Here is an 18,340-nt window from a genome sequence, read left to right as displayed (position 1 = left end):
AGTCAAGTTTCTAACTATAGTTCAACTCAGAGCTGCAACGCTCCATCATTCGTCTGCTCCAATCAGATCTGCGTTACCTTGTCCGCGCCCCTTTATAAGCGGTCCTCATTTCCCAATCGCTCATCTGTGCTTCCGTTCAGGTACCCGCCACCTCCCCGACGACCGCCCAGCAGCAGGCTCCACCAGGTCGGCCCCAGGGGGGCAGGCTCAAGAGCCCCCCCTGCCTCCGCCAGGCAGGATCCGAACCGAGGCTCTGGTCCGTCCCCAGGGGGCCCACGCCAAAGCTCCTCCACTGTCTCCTCCTCATACTGTCATCATTCTGTTATCATTCTGTATCATACTGTCAGTCACTTCTCTGTCCATTCACTCAATCCCAGCTCCATACTGTAATCTATTCATCTGCAATAAATCTCACCTCCAACCTCCGCCCTCCGTCTTAAGTGTAAGCTCGTAAGAGTTGAAGTAAATTTGTTCAGATCTGATTCTGCATCTGCACTCGCTGTTTGAGTGCTAATTAAGAGGGAGAGAGAGCAAAAACAACCCGCAGCAGGACATTAATTCCGTCAGAAAAGTCCCACAAAATGTCCAATCCATGACTGTAGATAGAAGCCCTTCTCCTAATAATATAAGCATAATATCCTTAAATCCTCATGTAGACTTATTGTAAACTTTTGTATTTTTCTGTGCGACACGAGTACACGACGCATTCACTGTGTGAATCCTCCCCTCCCCTCCACCACTCTCCTCTCCTCATGTGCTTACTGCCCCGTGTGAGCGCATAGGTGCATTTTTTCCCCCTTGAAAATAATGATGAGGCACATTAAAATGGCAATAAGGTTTTTTTTCCCCCCTTTAAAATAATGAAAAGGCAGAAATGCCTAATAAAATAATATATGTTAAAAAAAAAGAAAGAAGAAAAGAAAATGCTATAAATAAAACTTTTTGAGTGGTGTAAGCCACTGCCTGGCTGGCTGGCTGGGTATGAGCATGAAAACAGCATGGTTGTTTTTCACCAGCTGTGCGCAACCTAACAAACACACACGCACATTATTAACTGTATATATGATGATTTCGTGTGTGCCAGTACAGTACAGTACAGAGGGTACAGTAGAGGGACCGGCACATGGTAACTCTGTCATTTCTCAACCGTTTCGGACACGGGGCGGCTCGCCGGAACCGGCCCGGCCCCCTGGGCGCGTTCCTGGGGGTCACTTCACACGGGTGTAAATTTTTTTTACTGTACCGAAACCGAACCGAAACAGTGGCCCCCATACCGAGGTTCGAACCGAACCGAGGTCTAACTGAACCGTTGCACCCCTAATATATATATATATATATATATATATATATATATATATATATATATATATATATATATATATATATATATATTCAGGTCTGAACGCAGCTTAAGCCACTAATGTGTTGACCGCGGCAGAGACTCAAATGCAGGTCATTGGAGTCTCCATCTCTACTGGCTCCTGGCTGGACACTCTGATGTTCATCAAATTATTGGCTTAGGAATGAGACAAAACAAAAAAGAAATAGGGATGCACGATTAATCGGTAGCATAAGCGGAATCGGCCATAAAAATGCCATATCGGTATTGGAACGGTCTCAAAATACAGATTATTTAATCGGTTTTCACCAGCAAAAACAATGAAAAAATAAAAATAAATTATTTAATTTCTGTACTGATCTCATACCTTAGTCATTCAGTTGTGAAAACAGACAGAAAAGAGTGTATGCTATTTATTGATTGATTGAATACTTTAACAGGCTTTGGGCCAAGCACCTAGGCCTAGGCTTGTTTCCATCGTGGTTCTCTGTATAATATCGGAATCGGTCAGAATCGGTACCGGCAGATATGACCCTGCAAATAATCGGAGATCGGATATCGGTCATAATTTCATAATCGTACACCCCTAAAACAATATCCATGAATTCAAGGTAGGGGTGCTGGGCGATATGAAATATCACGATTCCTGGTCAAGCAGTATCCACGATCCACGGTATTATCACCATTCTTTTTCACGTTGGTTTTTATGGTATTGCCTTCATGGGGTGTGTGACAGATAGAAAATAAGTCATGTTTTGGATGAACTCCTCCTTTAATCCACAAGATGGCAGCAATACTGCATCATCAACTCAGAGGGAAGTTCTGAACTATACTTGAGTATATGTCCATTTTAAATACTTTAGACGCATACTCCCCTACATCTCAGCGGCAAATACTATACAAATCATTTACACCCGTAGGTTAACTTTGTAGATTGAAATTACTATTACAAAACATCATTTAACCACTTGCCTGTTTTATACTTTCGGTAGAGCTCTGATCTACGAGCTCACAATGTGCCACGGTATGTGTCAAGTTATTCGGGATTTTTTCCAGAAACCTTTATGCCCAAACTTGAAAAACCGCTTAGCCGACAGGGGGAACTGTGGTCAACTCAAAAAGACAACTTCTTTCCTCCTTTGTTTGTTTTTACTTTGAAATTGGTTGTGGTACAGTACAGTTGTAAGGTATAGGTATTAGTTGTAGGTTAGGTTGAAAACCTTAAACAGAGAAAGACAAAAAAAACAAAATACAAGCTGCCATTAACTATGTAAGGTCATAATCAAACAAAAACAATAACTGAAATGCACTCATTTCACTTCAATAACCATAGTTGCATCAGTAACCTACAGCACTGAATCACTAGACACTTCAGTAATCCAAATAAACAGCTTGTTTTAACTCATATTTCTTCCATATTCAATTAAAGATCATCACATCAACTTAGCAAGCCTATATGCAACTTAAATCAAACTATTATAGCTAATTATAGCAGTTAAATTTGGCCTAGCAGCACAAAAACATGAATAACTTTTATGACATTTAAGCAACAAAATAAACTGCAATGCAGAAACAATTAACGCACCAGTGGCATTCCCCTTGATGGCTTGAGGTTTCGGTCTTCCCAGCTTCAATGTTTGCAGTTAGTCTTTCAGTTCTTCTGCTTCTGATCTCCATGCAGTGTTCTCCACTGCTGCTGCTCTCATACTGAATACTGAACAAACACTTCCTGTTTTCAGTGCCTCTCCCCAATCAGTGATTGTCACCAGGTGCTGACTCATGATCAGTGATTGACACCAATGATTGATGCCAATTAGGCCAATTTGGGGTTTTGACAGCACAATGTGCGAGCTTGTAAATAACCAGGGCTGCACATAAGTGGTGCGCAGGTGCGCATGCGCGGTAAAAATTAAAAATGCGCTGTCAATCAAGCGCCGGGAAGCGCTTCTGCGTACCAACAGCTGGGGCCGCCCAGAATGATTATTATGGCCAGAATACTAGAAAATGTTGTGGCGAGAGCATTTCCCACCGACTGCCACTCAAAGTGGCTACTGGCCCAATCACAGCGCGTCCTTACTCAAAAGGGGGAGGATCCATGCTGCTTTCTGCTAGGAGCCTGGGAGGAGGCGGAGGGCGGTTGACAGGAAAACCTTACACAAATAGTTTCGTCTTCTCTTCTCCGTTTCAGATAGCAAACTACTGTAGTCCCCGGTGTAAAAGGTCATGCTTTGGATGCTTTGCACTCTTCCCATTTGCCGCTGTGCTTGTGTTTGTTTTCCGGCTGTTGGAGCAGCATGGTTGCTCGTGTGCGATGCCGTCTCAAAACCCGAATCCGAGGCAGAAACCATATTAGCGTCTCTCACAGCCTAGGCACCGGCCACCGACTTTTTACGGGTACTAAGGTTTTAGTTCCGACATAGTGGAGTGGGAAGAGTTTAAAGCATTGCGGACTGGCACTGCTGCTGCCCAACATGAACACCGTGTCTCGACATACTGTGCCTTATTATCGTAAAGTCGGGTAGTGTACACTGTTTATTTTTGCACCGAGGAGCCATGTGTTTCTGACTGTCTGACTACGTACGTCGCCTCATCTAAAAACAAAAGGGAACTAGGGAAGCCTGATGTATGCTTCGCCGTACGATGTGTCGCATGTTAAAAAAATAGCTGATCTGCAAGCTCACAACGTGTCGCAACACGTTGTGAGCTAGTAGATTGGTTATTTAAATACAAAATAATAAAAAATCTAAATATTGCTTTGATGCTCATATCATATTATCCTTAGGAAGTATTAAGTTGTTAACTTGTTTTTATTATAATATGCATTCCATAGGGCTGGACCACACATGGACCTAGATTTTAGCAAATTTATATATTTTTAATAATGGGATGAATCTACAACAAGAGCCATTCTAGGGCTAAATCTAGAGTTGCAATACCCTCCATTGACTCCCCACTCATCCAATAAATATTGTTTTGCTATAAGTTATTCATCCCTCTTTTATCCATCTGGCGAGACGGGTCGCCGCATTTTAGGAGCACCAAGCAACTCCTCCAGGTGCTCTTCTGAGTACTAGACCAAAAAAGTTGTGTGCAGCCCTGTAAATAACAATTACAGTTGACACTCTTTGAAATAGTCAAAGGAACATATCTACAAAAGATACGGTTTAATTAATGATGAAGACTTCCTTCATTCCTCCCATTTTTCTGACGTTTCTCCAGAGATTTTACGCGGGACGTTCTTGTTCTTGTATGATGCATTAAAATGGATCCTAGATAATGTGCAAGGAAGTGGCCTTGGATTTAAATTATGGGGGTGAATATGTGTGAAAGGAAGCGTTAGGATTATAATGGTCAGCCTGGGGCTGCTCTTCACCATTATGAATTTAGACAGGGAGCTAAGTATCTGCTTGACCTTCTACCTGCCCACTCTGTAACCATGAAGAAGGTGGAGGGAACAGGAAAAACACAGCTCTTTCAGTGAGGGTGCAACTGAAATTATGAGATTATCTACAAGCTCACAACGCGTCATGTTGAGACGTGTTGTGATGTTGTAGATCTGCTATTTTTGGTAAGGAGGTGGTCCGAGAGTTTAAGTGATTCAATTGAAGTGGTATTGATACATTCCAAATATTATTAAAGTATTCTGCTGCACCCCATGCCATATGACTTGTCAAGAACAAGTGGTTTATGAAACCCCAGCACATGCACAGGTTCATTTGTATTGCAAACATGCAAATGGTCCAGAGAGTGGCAGATAGTGGCAGTGCTTTTTGTCTGTGCTTGTACAGAGTTGTGTACCTGCTGTGCAGAATGTTAAAATGTCTGTCTTTGACATTCTAGTATCTCTCTTTCTCAGCTTGAAGCCTGCTGCTGTGTCCCTCTTGCCAGTCCTTGCGTGAATAGCACCGGCCGGCACCCTCACCAGGAAAGCACAAAGGCATGACTGACACAACACTAGAACACCACCAGTGCCTTGAACAGACTACAACAAGGCAGCACAAGATATGCTCAATTACACTTCTGAGGACATCTCCAATCTCCAGAGATGCATGGTTGGCAGCAGCTTGAAAGCAGGGGAGTAAGTCGGGCCTTACGCATCCATCGCTACATCTAGGACCCAGGATATGGCGCCATAGGATATCGCCATAGGATATCGTCATAGGACAATTTGCATATCAGTGCCCCCACCACCCCAGGACATTGTGGTATTTCAAAGTCCAGAAAGAAATGACAAGGACTGGTTATATCAGAGTGGACATGGACAATATGATATTAAATATTAAAAACAGTTTTAAAATGCATGTTATTTATTTTATCTTGTTAAACTTTGTTACATACAGTAGGCTAGTACGAGATTTATTATTTCACAGGGTTAATAGCACAGGGTCAGTAAGCTGGGAAAGTTTAGACTACTGGCCCCGACAGCCATGTGGAAAAGTGTGGTCATTATCAAATCCATGACATACATAGCATGCAGTTAATATGAGGAAAGGATAATGTTATTCTATTGCATTGAAGCATCCTCAGCATGTGAGCCTCATTCTATGGGGAGATGAGAGGAATGGCTGGGTGGTATATTGGCCTGTGGCTCATTGTGTGAGCAGACTGTATGTATGAGCCTGTATGGTCAAGGGCTCCACTGGGACCAGTATGGCAGAATGATGGCTATGGACTCTACCCCCATACTGTAACGTTTTCATACGCTTGTAATCTTACTTTAGATGCTTTGTCACGGATTCCCAGGACTAACCTGTCCCTCAAATTGTCATCTTTCTGGGCTCCAAACTCACAGTTTTCTGCTAACTCATAGAGCTGCCTTATAAACGCTTCCACATTTTCGCCAGCATGCTGCGCTCTTGAGTGAAACCTAGCCCTGTTACGTTTGGGGACAAAATGTGCGTCAAATTTTGTAAGCACTGGGTCATATTTGTCTGCATCTGCTGCATCCGTGAATGTGAAAGATTTAAATATGTGCTCAGCCTCTGCTCCCATGGAGTATATTAAGGCGCTGACCCGTACATCAACTCGGATGACCTCTCTGATGACAAGGATATATTTAGACAGCGTCGGATGCTGTATGCACAAGGAAACATGCTGTGTAGAAAATTTAGCATGCTCAGTACCAGTGAAGACCTCACTTTTTAAATCCTTCTGTACACCCCTGTACACCGCCCACCTGTGGTGCCGCTACAAGCAGGCCAGTATAAGACGATTGACAGTGGCATACAATGACTGTATGAGGCTGCTTCTGAGAGCTCCAAGAAGCTCCAGTGCAAGCCAAATGTTTGTCAGTGTTGGGGTTCCCACCTGCTCTGCTGTACTACGAAATCTTATGTACAAATTCATGTGTAGGGTATCTGAGTCAGTAAATGACATCATTAATGTCATCACTAACACAATACGTAGTTCTGTCAGGTTCTCCTCCAGACTATGGAACCATTGGCGAACTTGTCTGTATGTTCGAAACTGAATATGATTTAACTCTTTTTATTGTATATTTCTTTCTATTTTTTATTATTATTTTTATCTATTGTGTTGCTGTACTGTACTGTGATATGGATTCCCCTGAGTCTGCAATAAAGAATCAATCAGTCCAGAAGCCTGTGCGTTGGCTAAGCAGATCGGCCTACAGGTCACTATGGCCTTGAGCTGTGGGTGTTTCATGTTTGCGTGTGTGAGGATGCTTTATTGTCATGAGGTGTCATGCCACCAACTGTGTACACCAATGTTGACGCCCCTTCCGGTGACACGCCCACCTTGAGTAAAAATATTTTTCTCACTTTGTGTAAAAATACTTGCAGTATATCTCTCTTTCTCCTAGTATATGAAGATAGGTTGAAAAGTGGTGAAGTGGTCCTTTAAGCTACTAATATAGACTATTAAAGCGGGTCATGCTTGCATGTTTGGAATTGTAACCGCTGAAATCAATAATATTAGTATTCCGATATTAACCTGCCATTAGCCGCCAGTAGCCCATGTATGGGATAGGGGATACATATAAAATGAAAAATATCTTCTCCCTGTGATGTGGAGAAGACCTCAGTGGTTGTGGCCCTAAGCTAGAACCGGCCCTGGATCTCCATCAGACAGTGGAAGATGTTGATACATCTTTCAGCAGAGACATCTTCATCACTTAACATCTCCTTCAGGTCGTGGATGGCTTTCGGGATCTCCTCTGGACTGTTCTCTGTGTGACCCAGCAGGTCTCCTAACAGACTCTGGTTGGACTCCAGTGAGAGGCCATGAAGGAACCGAACAAGTAGGTCCATGTGGCCATTTTGACTCTTCAGGGACTTTTTCATAGCAGCTCTCAGGAAGTCGGAGAGGGAGTGGTCACTGTAGTCATAATCCAGGAATGTCTTCAGGACCTCCATGTTCTTCTGTGTGAAACAGTGGAACAGGTAGACTGCAGCCAGAAACCCCTGGATGCTCAGATGAACAAAGCTGTAGACCGTTTTCTGGAACAGCACACTCTCTGTTTTGAAGATCTGTGTGCACACTCCTGAGTACAGCGCGGCGTCTTTCACATTAAGACCACACTCTTCCAGGTCTTCTTGGTAGAACATGATGCTACTTTTCTCCAGGTGTTGAAACGCCAGCTTGCCCAGCTTCAGAAGAACATCCCTGTCAGTCCCCTTTTCAGTTTCTTTCTTGTTCACATCATGAGTCTCACCAAACTTCTGCTTCCAATCTTCGTGTTTGTCAGAACCAACAGGAAGTGGCAGCACATCTCAGTCAGCTGTCCTATCGTGGTGTGTGTCCTCAACATGTCCAGCAGAACGGTAGCAATGATCCAACAGAAGAGTGGGATGTAACACATGACGTGGAGGCTCCTCCATGTCTTCAAGTGTGAGAGGACTTTGAGAGCGGTTTTGAAGGAGTCAAGGGATTTGCATGTCTTAATGACTGTTGGTAGGGCGTATGTAGTCCAAACCCATGAATCTTACAACACATCCATAAGTAAATATGATTTGTTCATATCGTTATCGTTACACAATGCACACCATTAACTTCTAGTCTAGTCCAAGTCCAGTCCTGTAAAATCAGTTTATTTGGCATTATTGTGAGTTACAGTTTGTGTGAAATGTCACAAATCAAACATGAATGCATCTGACAGTGATATTTAATAATGATCTACATTACATTTACATACATGTATTGGTACAGCACTTTTCATGACATGAAGTTCAGCTCAAAGAGCTTTACAGAGCAATAAAAATCACACCTGTGTGAAGCGAGGGGCGCTCTCGTCGTCATACTGTACACCATCTCATTCCGGCCAATCACAATGTGCGTGTGTGTGTGTCCACCCCCCCGACGAAGGGGGACATCTGGTGGCCAAGCAGGGAAACACAGCACTCCTGGTCCAACCAACAGCATCACTTACTTCCTAACAGGAGAAGAACAACACCGCTGCTGTGAATAACCATATCTGTGCAGAAACACAAATTCAGATTTTACGGGGGCCAGTTTCAAATTGCAGCCGTCCGTAGGTGCCCTTTGAGGGCAGTTGTGAAGGAGTCAAGGGATTTGCATGTCTTAATGACCGTTGGTAGGGCGTCCCACATTTTGGTGGCATAGGAACGATATTAATTTGGTCCCTTGTTTGTGCCGAATCTGGGTTGACCATGGTTTGTTGAACTCCCTCTGGTGTTGTGGGTGTGGACTTCATTAAGGAAGTATTTAGACAGGTACATGGGTATCTTGGTGAAGTATTTAGACGGGTACATGGGTGTCTTAGTGAAGTATTTAGACAGGTACATGGGTGTCTTAGTGAAGTATTTAGACAGGCACATGGGTATCTTGGTGAAGTATTTAGACAGGTACATGGGTATCTTGGTGAAGTATTTAGACGGGTACTTGGGTATCTTAGTGATGTATTTAGACCGGTACATGGGTATCTTGGTGAAGTATTTAGACAGGTACATGGGTATTTTAGTGGTGTAGTGAATCTTGTGGACCAGACCCATTGCAAGATGTTGTACTATGTCATCAACCCAAAGCCATTCCAGCCTGTCAAAGTGGGCAGGGGTGAGGTGGGTTCGGGGAGTGAGGCCAAGTAGTAGCCTGACCAGTTTGTTTTGGAAGGTCTGGAGCCTTGTTTTAAGGGCTGATCGTACATTAATAAATATGTACAGGTTCACAAAGGTTCTCATTAATCTGTAGACATTGGAATGAAAGTGTTGGGCTCTTGGGAATCAAGAGGATGAATTATAATGATTCAAATAACACGGCCCGAAAAGCTCCATTCTCTTGTAACTTGTAAACAAAAACAACAAATGTTTCTGTATCAGTGGTGCTCAATATTTCATTTCAAGGACCCCAACAATTATATATAATTGGCCATCGACCCCCATCTGAAAATAATATGTTGTTCCAGGGACCTCCCCAGAAGTTAAAATGTTCACTCTGTAATAATATATATTCAAAGATTCGAGGCACATTCTCACGATTAAAAAAAAAAGACCTACAAGTTCGTAGCTTGTAGATCTGCCATTTTTCAACAGCTAAAGTATACAGTAACATAATGCTTTAAAACACCACAAGGGGTTCCCGCCCCGCCCCAAAATGGGTTAATTAAATGCAAATGACTTACAGATCTTCAAGGAGAGAAGGCTCGTTTTCCTGGAGAGCTTTGTACAAAGTGTCTCTGCCTCTGCTGGAGGTCAGGAGAGCATAGATTGCCCTCATCTGGCCCTGAGTGGTGGGCTTGGACTGCACAATGCTGCAGCCCTCATTGTCGATGATGTCGTTCTGAACGAGTACATCTAGGATGGGACCCACATTCCTCACATTCCTCACCAGGGAACACAGATGTTGGTCCACAAAGTGTTTCGCTGAAGTTAAGGAGGATTGAACGTTGAGTTGTTGGTTTTCATTTGACATTGTTTTAAAATGGAAAGTGCCATATAGGAGCTAACAATTCTTATTCTAAAAATTGCAGTAAAGTGATAGTTTGTGCTGGTAGTATATATATTCACACAGTGTGTGTGCGTTATAGATATCGTTATAGATCGTTGCTGCAGAAATCTCTTATCTCCTTATTTAAACGTGTTTGTTCATGAATTAACGTCCTACATGACCCCACTACAGCGTCACGCTAAAACATCCAAAGTAACAACAGATCTACAAGCTAGAGACTCACCTGGTCTGGAAGTAGCTGTAACAACAGATCTACAAGCTAGAGACTCACCTGGTCTGGAAGTAGCTGTAACAACAGATCTACAAGCTAGAGACTCACCTGGTATGGAAGTAACAACAGATCTACAAGCTAGAGACTCACCTGGTATGGAAGCAGCCGCTCCTGTAGATTGTGCTGGTATGGAAGCAGCTGCTCCTGTAGATTGTGCTGCAAGAAATAAAAGTGTTCAACTTATGAACAGAAACGAACCATCGAGGCCCATCTCACCACGGTGAAATAGCACGGACTGGTAAGTCCCTATACATAAACCCCCACAATCCCTACATATTACACTACTACTGTTTTGACCGCGACAGATTGCTATTTCACCGCGTGAGGCAGAGGGAGAGTGAGATCGGGTTTGACATGATTTACGATTGGGTTGCAACTCGACCGGGGCTGAGTCGGCTCTACCGAACTACACAAAGTTCCACGCGACAACTGGCGCGCTTCAGCGTGCTCGGTAGCGTCCCCAAGCCCCCAGTAAGGCTAATCCAACGTTGACGCTGCCACGACCTACTGGCGAAAAGTGGAACTGCAGCACGTTCCATGGAAGTGGGCGTGACGTTCGGTGACGTCATGTGCGTAACGGTGCGTCATCCCGGGCTTAACTTCCGCTCATTGGAGCCGTTGAGTTATAACGGTACTTCCGGCAGTCTTCCGGGTGCTTCAAAACACCACTGAGCAACTTCCATTGAAATGAATGGCTCGGGGGGCGGGGCTGTATCCTTCTATACCTCCAGCAAGGGCAGAATCCATTTGTACCGGCCTACAGACCGGCTGGTGCCATACGTCGGCTGGTCCGTGGATATGTCGGCCGGTCGTTTGATACGTATGTCGGCCGGTCCGTGGATATGTCGGCCATTCGGCCATTTCTCAACCGTTTTGGATGGGGGTGGGCTCGTTGGAATCGTGTCGCCCCCCCGGGGAGGTCTTTGGGGGTCTCAAGGTTATACATATACCGGCCGACATATCAAACGACCGGCCGACCTATCCACGGACCGGCCGACCTCTCGCACCGGTCGGCCCGTTGGCCAGTACAAAAAAAAAAAACGACCGGACGGCGACCCACAGAATGGATTCTGCCCTCCCTCTATACCTCTATGGGTGTCCCTCGTGGCTCAGGTTGGGTAGAGACGGCTGACGGAGGGGCCCCTATGTGGAGGGGCCCCTATGTGGAGATAGGGGCCCCTATGAGGAGCATAGAGACGGCTGACGGAGGGGCCCCTATGTGGAGCATTTCAGTGTCAGTGTAATATGTACGGATTTGGGGGTTTTCTAGGTGTGTATATTTGAATTGCCAATCTGTGCTATTTCACCGTATTTGGGTGAGACCGGCTTGCTACATCCCAAGGTTGAATGAAAGTCCATAACTTTACCTTCCAGGGTAATGTCTTGCTGCCAGACCGGTCCAGAGTCGGGGCTCAGTAATTCCATTGAGAAGTTTTCTGCATTGACATCCATAGACACCAGGAACGTTGGATGGTAATTTGGTCCATAGTCTTCAAAATAAGGTGCAGCCTGAAAACAGAGACCTTTTTAGTGCTACAGTAGTGATTATAGTTGTATACTAATGGTGGTAGTGATACAGTAGTGATTATAGTTGTATACTAATGGTAGTAGTGATACAGTAGTGATTATAGTTGTATCCTAATGGTAGTAGTGATACAGTAGTGATTATAGTTGTATCCTAATGGTAGTATTGGTAGTAGTGCCTGCTATGTAGTGATTGTAGCAGCAGTAATAATATTAGTATTGGTAGTAGAGTTGTAATAATAATAATAATAATAATAATAATAATAGCTTGAATTTATATTGCAGTTTTCATGAACCCAAGGACGCTTTACAAAATGTACCAACAACAATCAAAAACTACATGCCATAAGCCTGAGAGAATACATTTATTTTGTAGTGGTTATACTAGTAATAATGTTAGTAGTGGCGAAGGAGTGAAAATAACAGTTTCCTTGACTCACACTGCAGTTTTACCATACAATAAACAGACAACGTAGGTCTAATATGTACCTCAGGTTGTACTTTCTGTGAAGGACACACTGACAGACCTTAGGTTTAATACGTACCTTAGGTTGTACTTTCTGTGAAGGACACTGCAGCACTGACAGACTGTAGCGTTGGTCTGGGATGAGAACACAGTTGGCGGTGACCGGCTCGATGCGTTGCTTGTTTTCATGAACTACCTTCACCTATAATGACACCAACACAGTTTGATCAGATGGTTCATTCATACTTTCACCTATAATGACCAACACAGTTTGATCAGATGGTTCATTCATAATGGCCGGTATTTAGGTAGGCAGAGTTTCCCAAAGTTGGGTCCTTGAGGGAGTTCCAGAGTGTACAAATGGAACCAAATGCACCCTAACGGGTCCATTTGGTTCCATTTGTACACTCTCAGAGTTAAATTAACATTGGTTTTACAATACAAATTGGGGGTCCCAGAGATAGAAATGCCATTAAATGGGGGTCCGTAGACTAATGCATGTCAAACTGGGGGTCCTTGAAATTAAACGGGTTGAGAATCACTGCTAGAGCCGTACACATCTTCTCTCATGGGGGTCCCTGGCACATCTTCTCTCATGGGGGTCCCTGGCACATCTTCTCTCATGGGGTTCCACGGGCTAATAAGTGTTCACTCCGACAGCAACAGAAGCTCAGAAAAGACCCTTTTGTGAAGGTAACACTCTTTATTGAATAGAACATCAATGTTTCAGAACAGATTTGCTTTCTAAAATATCTATTTCATTCTGTAATGATCCAAGGAAAATCATTTTGACTGTATAACAAAGTTCAAGAATTATCATAATCTTTCGACCACAGAAGGCGGGTGTAAGTGCCATCCAACCGTTTCTCTAGTTTCTTTGAAAGTGTCCATGTCTCGGAGCCATAGAGTAGAATCGGCTCGACGGTCGTCCTAAATATTTTAACATCTTACTAAGCTGGGATGACCAGATCTTATGCATGTCATTGCAGGCTGACCAGGCCATACCCTTCCTAGTTTGAAAGTCCTTTTGGGAAGAAGATATAATATATAAAATATGAAGTGTTAAGTGTTTTGATAATGTTGTTATTGTTGCTTACATTTATGGACTAAAAGGGACTTGTCCTTGTCTAGAGTCTGGACTAGATGGGTTATAAAGGGACTTGTCCTTGTCTAGAGTCTGGACTAGATGGGTTGTCCTTGTCTAGAGTCTGGACTAGATGGGTTAGGTAAAGGGACTTGTCCTTGTCTAGAGTCTGGACTAGATGGGTTATAAAGGGACTTGTCCTTGTCTAGAGTCTGGACTAGATGGGTTATAAAGGGACTTGTCCTTGTCTAGAGTCTGGACTAGATGGGTTATAAAGGGACTTGTCCTTGTCTAGAGTCTGGACTAGATGGGTTATAAAGGGACTTGTCCTTGTCTAGAGTCTGGACTAGATGGGTTATAAAGGGACTTGTCCTTGTCTAGAGTCTGGACTAGATGGGTTGGGTAAAGGGACTTGTCCTTGTCTAGAGTCTGGATTAGATGGGTTATAAAGGGACTTGTCCTTGTCTAGAGTCTGGACTAGATGGGTTATAAAGGGACTTGTCCTTGTCTAGAGTCTGGACTAGATGGGTTATAAAGGGACTTGTCCTTGTCTAGAGTCTGGACTAGATGGGTTGGGTAAAGGGACTTGTCCTTGTCTAGAGTCTGGACTAGATGGGTTGGGTAAAGGGACTTGTCCTTGTCTAGAGTCTGGATTAGATGGGTTATAAAGGGACTTGTCCTTGTCTAGAGTCTGGACTAGATGGGTTATAAAGGGACTTGTCCTTGTCTAGAGTCTGGACTAGATGGGTTATAAAGGGACTTGTCCTTGTCTAGAGTCTGGACTAGATGGGTTATAAAGGGACTTGTCCTTGTCTAGAGTCTGGATTAGATGGGTTAGGTAAAGGGACTTGTCCTTGTCTAGAGTCTGGATTAGATGGGTTAGGTAAAGGGACTTGTCCTTGTCTAGAGTCTGGACTAGATGGGTTATAAAGGGACTTGTCCTTGTCTAGAGTCTGGATTAGATGGGTTAGGTAAAGGGACTTGTCCTTGTCTAGAGTCTGGATTAGATGGGTTAGGTAAAGGGACTTGTCCTTGTCTAGAGTCTGGACTAGATGGGTTATAAAGGGACTTGTCCTTGTCTAGAGTCTGGACTAGATGGGTTATAAAGGGACTTGTTCTTGTCTAGAGTCTGGACTAGATGGGTTGGGTAAAGGGACTTGTCCTTGTCTAGAGTCTGGACTAGATGGGTTGCAAATGATTTATTTGTATGTATGTATTGTTATCTGGGCGTGGTGTTGAATAGGTGTAATGGAGTTAGAAATATAAATAAATGAATAAATAAATCAACGTGCTTGCCTTTCACTGTATCCCATACATGAGCAACTGGTGGCCCCGGGGGCCACATGCGGCCCCCATCTTCACTTAATGTGGCCCTCAGGTTAATATCAACTGGCGGCCCGGGGACCACATGCAGCCCCAATCTTCACTTAATGTGGCCCTCAGGTTAATATCAGAATACTGATATAGTATTTATTTAATTTCTGTTATAATTCCAATCATGCAAACATGACCGGCTTTAGTCAAAAATACTTTTCAGGATTCCAATTCCAAAATAGCAAAAACATAATTAATAATTCCCACTGCTGGCTGTCTGAATCCCCCCCCCCCCCCTTGCTGGCTGTCTGAATCCCCCACAAAAATCCCCCCACAAAAAGTAATTACAATGTTGACATATTATTGCTATAGCAGCTTCAACAGATATATTTTACCTCTCTGTAAGACACATTAATTAACAGATATATTTACCTCTCTGTAAGACACATTACTTAACAGATATATTTACCTCTCTGTAAGACACATTACTTAACAGATATATTTACCTCTCTGTAAGGCACATTACTGGGCAGCAGTAACACACTCATCGTCCTCCGTATCGGTGACTCTTGACGGAACAGCAACACCTGAGCACGTTTCTGTTGAAAGTAGCTCCAGACTCTTTCCAGGATCCCAAAGAGAGACAGATGGTTCACATTTACAACCACATGAGTCTGGGTCACTCTCTGCGGTTGTAAGAGTTCCAGACCCTCGTCTGTGATGTGGGCCACGGACAGATCACCTGTGGGGGAAATAACATAAAGTTATAGATTCCACTCCATGTAAACCAAATCTGAACACAATGTCTAAACCAATTCACCCTCCGCTAAGCCCCACCCACAGTGGGTGGGGCTTAGCGGAGGGTATATATATATATATAGTAAATATATAGTCAACCAGGCCTTCAGTAGGCTATGAACTGGAACATTTCAATCTATAGTCAACCAGGCCTGCAGTAGGCTATGAACTGGAACATTTCAATCTATAGTCAACCAGGCCTGCAGTAGGCTATGAACTGGAACATTTAAATCTATATATAGTCAACCAGGCCTGCAGTAGGCTATGAACTGGGACATTTCAATCTTCTATAGTCAACCAGGCCTGCAGTAGGCTATGAACTGGAACATTTAAATCTTCTATAGTCAACCAGGCCTGCAGTAGGCTATGAACAGGAACATTTAAATCTTCTATAGTCAACCAGGCCTGCAGTAGGCTATGAACTGGAACATTTAAATCTAGATATAGATATAGACACCAGGTGGCTGTTAGCTTTGTTCGCGCCATGCCCGTCCGCACAACTTCTGGTCTTTGCATTGACTTTGTATGTAATCACGCCGCTCTGACCATCCAAGTCTCAACAGTGACTCACAGTGTGGCAGGTGTAGCTGACTCACCAGGTGTGATGTCACAGTGTGGCAGGTGTAGCTGACTCACCAGGTGTGATGTCACAGTGGGGCAGGTCTAGCTGACTCACCAGGTGTGATGTCACAGTGTGGCAGGTGTAGCTGACTCACCAGGTGTGATGTCACAGTGTGGCAGGTGTAGCTATCTCACCAGGTGTGATGTCACAGTGTGGCAGGTGTAGCTAACTCACCAGGTGTGATGTCACAGTGTGGCAGGTGTAGCTGACTCACCAGGTGTGATGTCACAGTGGGGCAGGTCTAGCTGACTCACCAGGTGTGATGTCACAGTGTGGCAGGTGTAGCTGACTCACCAGGTGTGATGTCACAGTGTGGCAGGTGTAGCTAACTCACCAGGTATGATGTCACAGTGTGGCAGGTGTAGCTAACTCACCAGGTGTGATGTCAGTGTGGCAGGTGTAGCTGACTCACCAGGTGTGATGTCACAGTGTGGCAGGTGTAGCTGACTCACCAGGTGTGATGTCACACAGTGTGGCAGGTGTAGCTGACTCACCAGGTGTGATGTCACAGTGTGGCAGGTGTAGCTGACTCACCAGGTGTGATGTCACAGTGTGGCAGGTGTAGCTGACTCACCAGGTGTGATGTCACAGTGTGGCAGGTGTAGCTGACTCACCAGGTGTGATGTCACAGTGTGGCAGGTGTAGCTGACTCACCAGGTGTGATGTCACAGTGTGGCAGGTGTAGCTGACTCACCAGGTGTGATGACACAGTGTGGCAGGTGTAGTTGACTCACCAGGTGTGATGACACAGTGTGGCAGGTGTAGCTGACTCACCAGGTGTGATGTCACAGTGTGGCAGGTGTAGCTGGCAGACAGACTTCTGAGGACACTGGATGTCAAACAGAGGACCTGCAGGAGTCCTTCCTGTTGGCTGGAACCATCTCTCCTCCCACTGAACAGTCCTGTAGAGGACCTCTCCTTCGCCTGTCGTTTCAAACACCAACGCTGTCTCGCTGCACTGGAACAGCCCGGACCTGGCGAACTTGAACCTGTGACCGGTGGTGAAAAAAAGTACTAAGTAAAAGTATAAATACTGCAATGTAGACATACTCCGTTACAAGTAGAAGTCCCGTATTCAAAATGTACTCGAGTGAGTAGAGTACAAAAGTATTGGCATAAAAATATACTTAAAGTACTAAAAGTAAAAGTACTCTTATTGCAGAATGACCCATTTCACAAGTTCAAAATACACTTTAGTCGACTAAAATCTTATGACATTTAGTCGACTAAAACTAGACTAACACTAAGACATTCCAGGTGACTAAAATGTGACTCAAACTAAAATAGAAATTTGCTGCCAAAATACACTGGTTGACTGTCCTGTGTTTAGGATAACTGACCTGTACTGATTGGTTGACTAGGATAACTCACCTGTACTGATTGGTCGACTGCTCTGCGTGCACACTGGGTTCAAAATGGCTCTGAAAGACACAACAAAGCAGACAGGAAACGATCAGTGTCTTTCCTGATGTTCAGTCACTGTGATTATTGTGCAGAGCAGAGGGTTCTGTCCTCACTATGTCCATGTTGGAATGATGGAGTCTAGAGGGTTCTGTCCTCACTGTGTCCATGTTGGAATGATGGAGTCTAGAGGGTTCTGTCCTCACTATGTCCATGTTGGAATGATGGAGTCTAGAGGGTTCTGTCCTCACTGTGTCCATGTTGGAATGATGGAGTCTAGAGGGTTCTGTCCTCACTGTGTCCATGTTGGAATGATGGAGTCTAGAGGGTTCTGTCCTCACTATGTCCATGTTGGAATGATGGAGTCTAGACTAGGGTTCTGTCCTCACTGTGTCCATGTTGGAATGATGGAGTCTAGAGGGTTCTGTCCTCACTATGTCCATGTTGGAATGATGGAGTCTAGACTAGGGTTCTGTCCTCACTGTGTCCATGTTGGAATGATGGAGTCTAGAGGGTTCTGTCCTCACTATGTCCATGTTGGAATGATCTAGAGGGTTCTGTCCTCACTGTGTCCATGTTGGAATGATGGAGTCTAGAGG

General features: G+C 44.2%; 1 protein-coding gene across 1 annotated transcript; it reads right to left on the bottom strand.

The window, feature by feature from the left end:
- Positions 1-9,931: 9,931 nt before the first annotated feature.
- Positions 9,932-17,930, bottom strand: LOC310872395 (uncharacterized protein; the record flags this gene model as incomplete). The annotated part of the gene is made up of 8 exons (XM_083784246.1): positions 17,903-17,930; positions 17,712-17,761; positions 17,115-17,329; positions 15,427-15,662; positions 12,602-12,724; positions 11,900-12,041; positions 10,623-10,655; positions 9,932-10,176 (listed from the first exon to the last, which is right to left on the bottom strand). Exons 1-8 carry the CDS (start codon positions 17,909-17,911, stop codon positions 9,932-9,934), a joined length of 1,053 nt encoding a protein of 350 aa, XP_083640372.1. The 5' UTR covers positions 17,912-17,930.
- Between the last annotated feature and the right edge of the window lie 410 nt (positions 17,931-18,340).

The sequence above is a fragment of the Protomyctophum parallelum genome (genome assembly GCF_964188405.1).
Source record: "Protomyctophum parallelum genome assembly, chromosome: 1".
NCBI classification, from domain to species: domain Eukaryota; kingdom Metazoa; phylum Chordata; class Actinopteri; order Myctophiformes; family Myctophidae; genus Protomyctophum; species Protomyctophum parallelum.
Note: the sequence above shows the minus strand (reverse complement) of the source record. Positions and strands in the feature narration are given on the sequence as shown.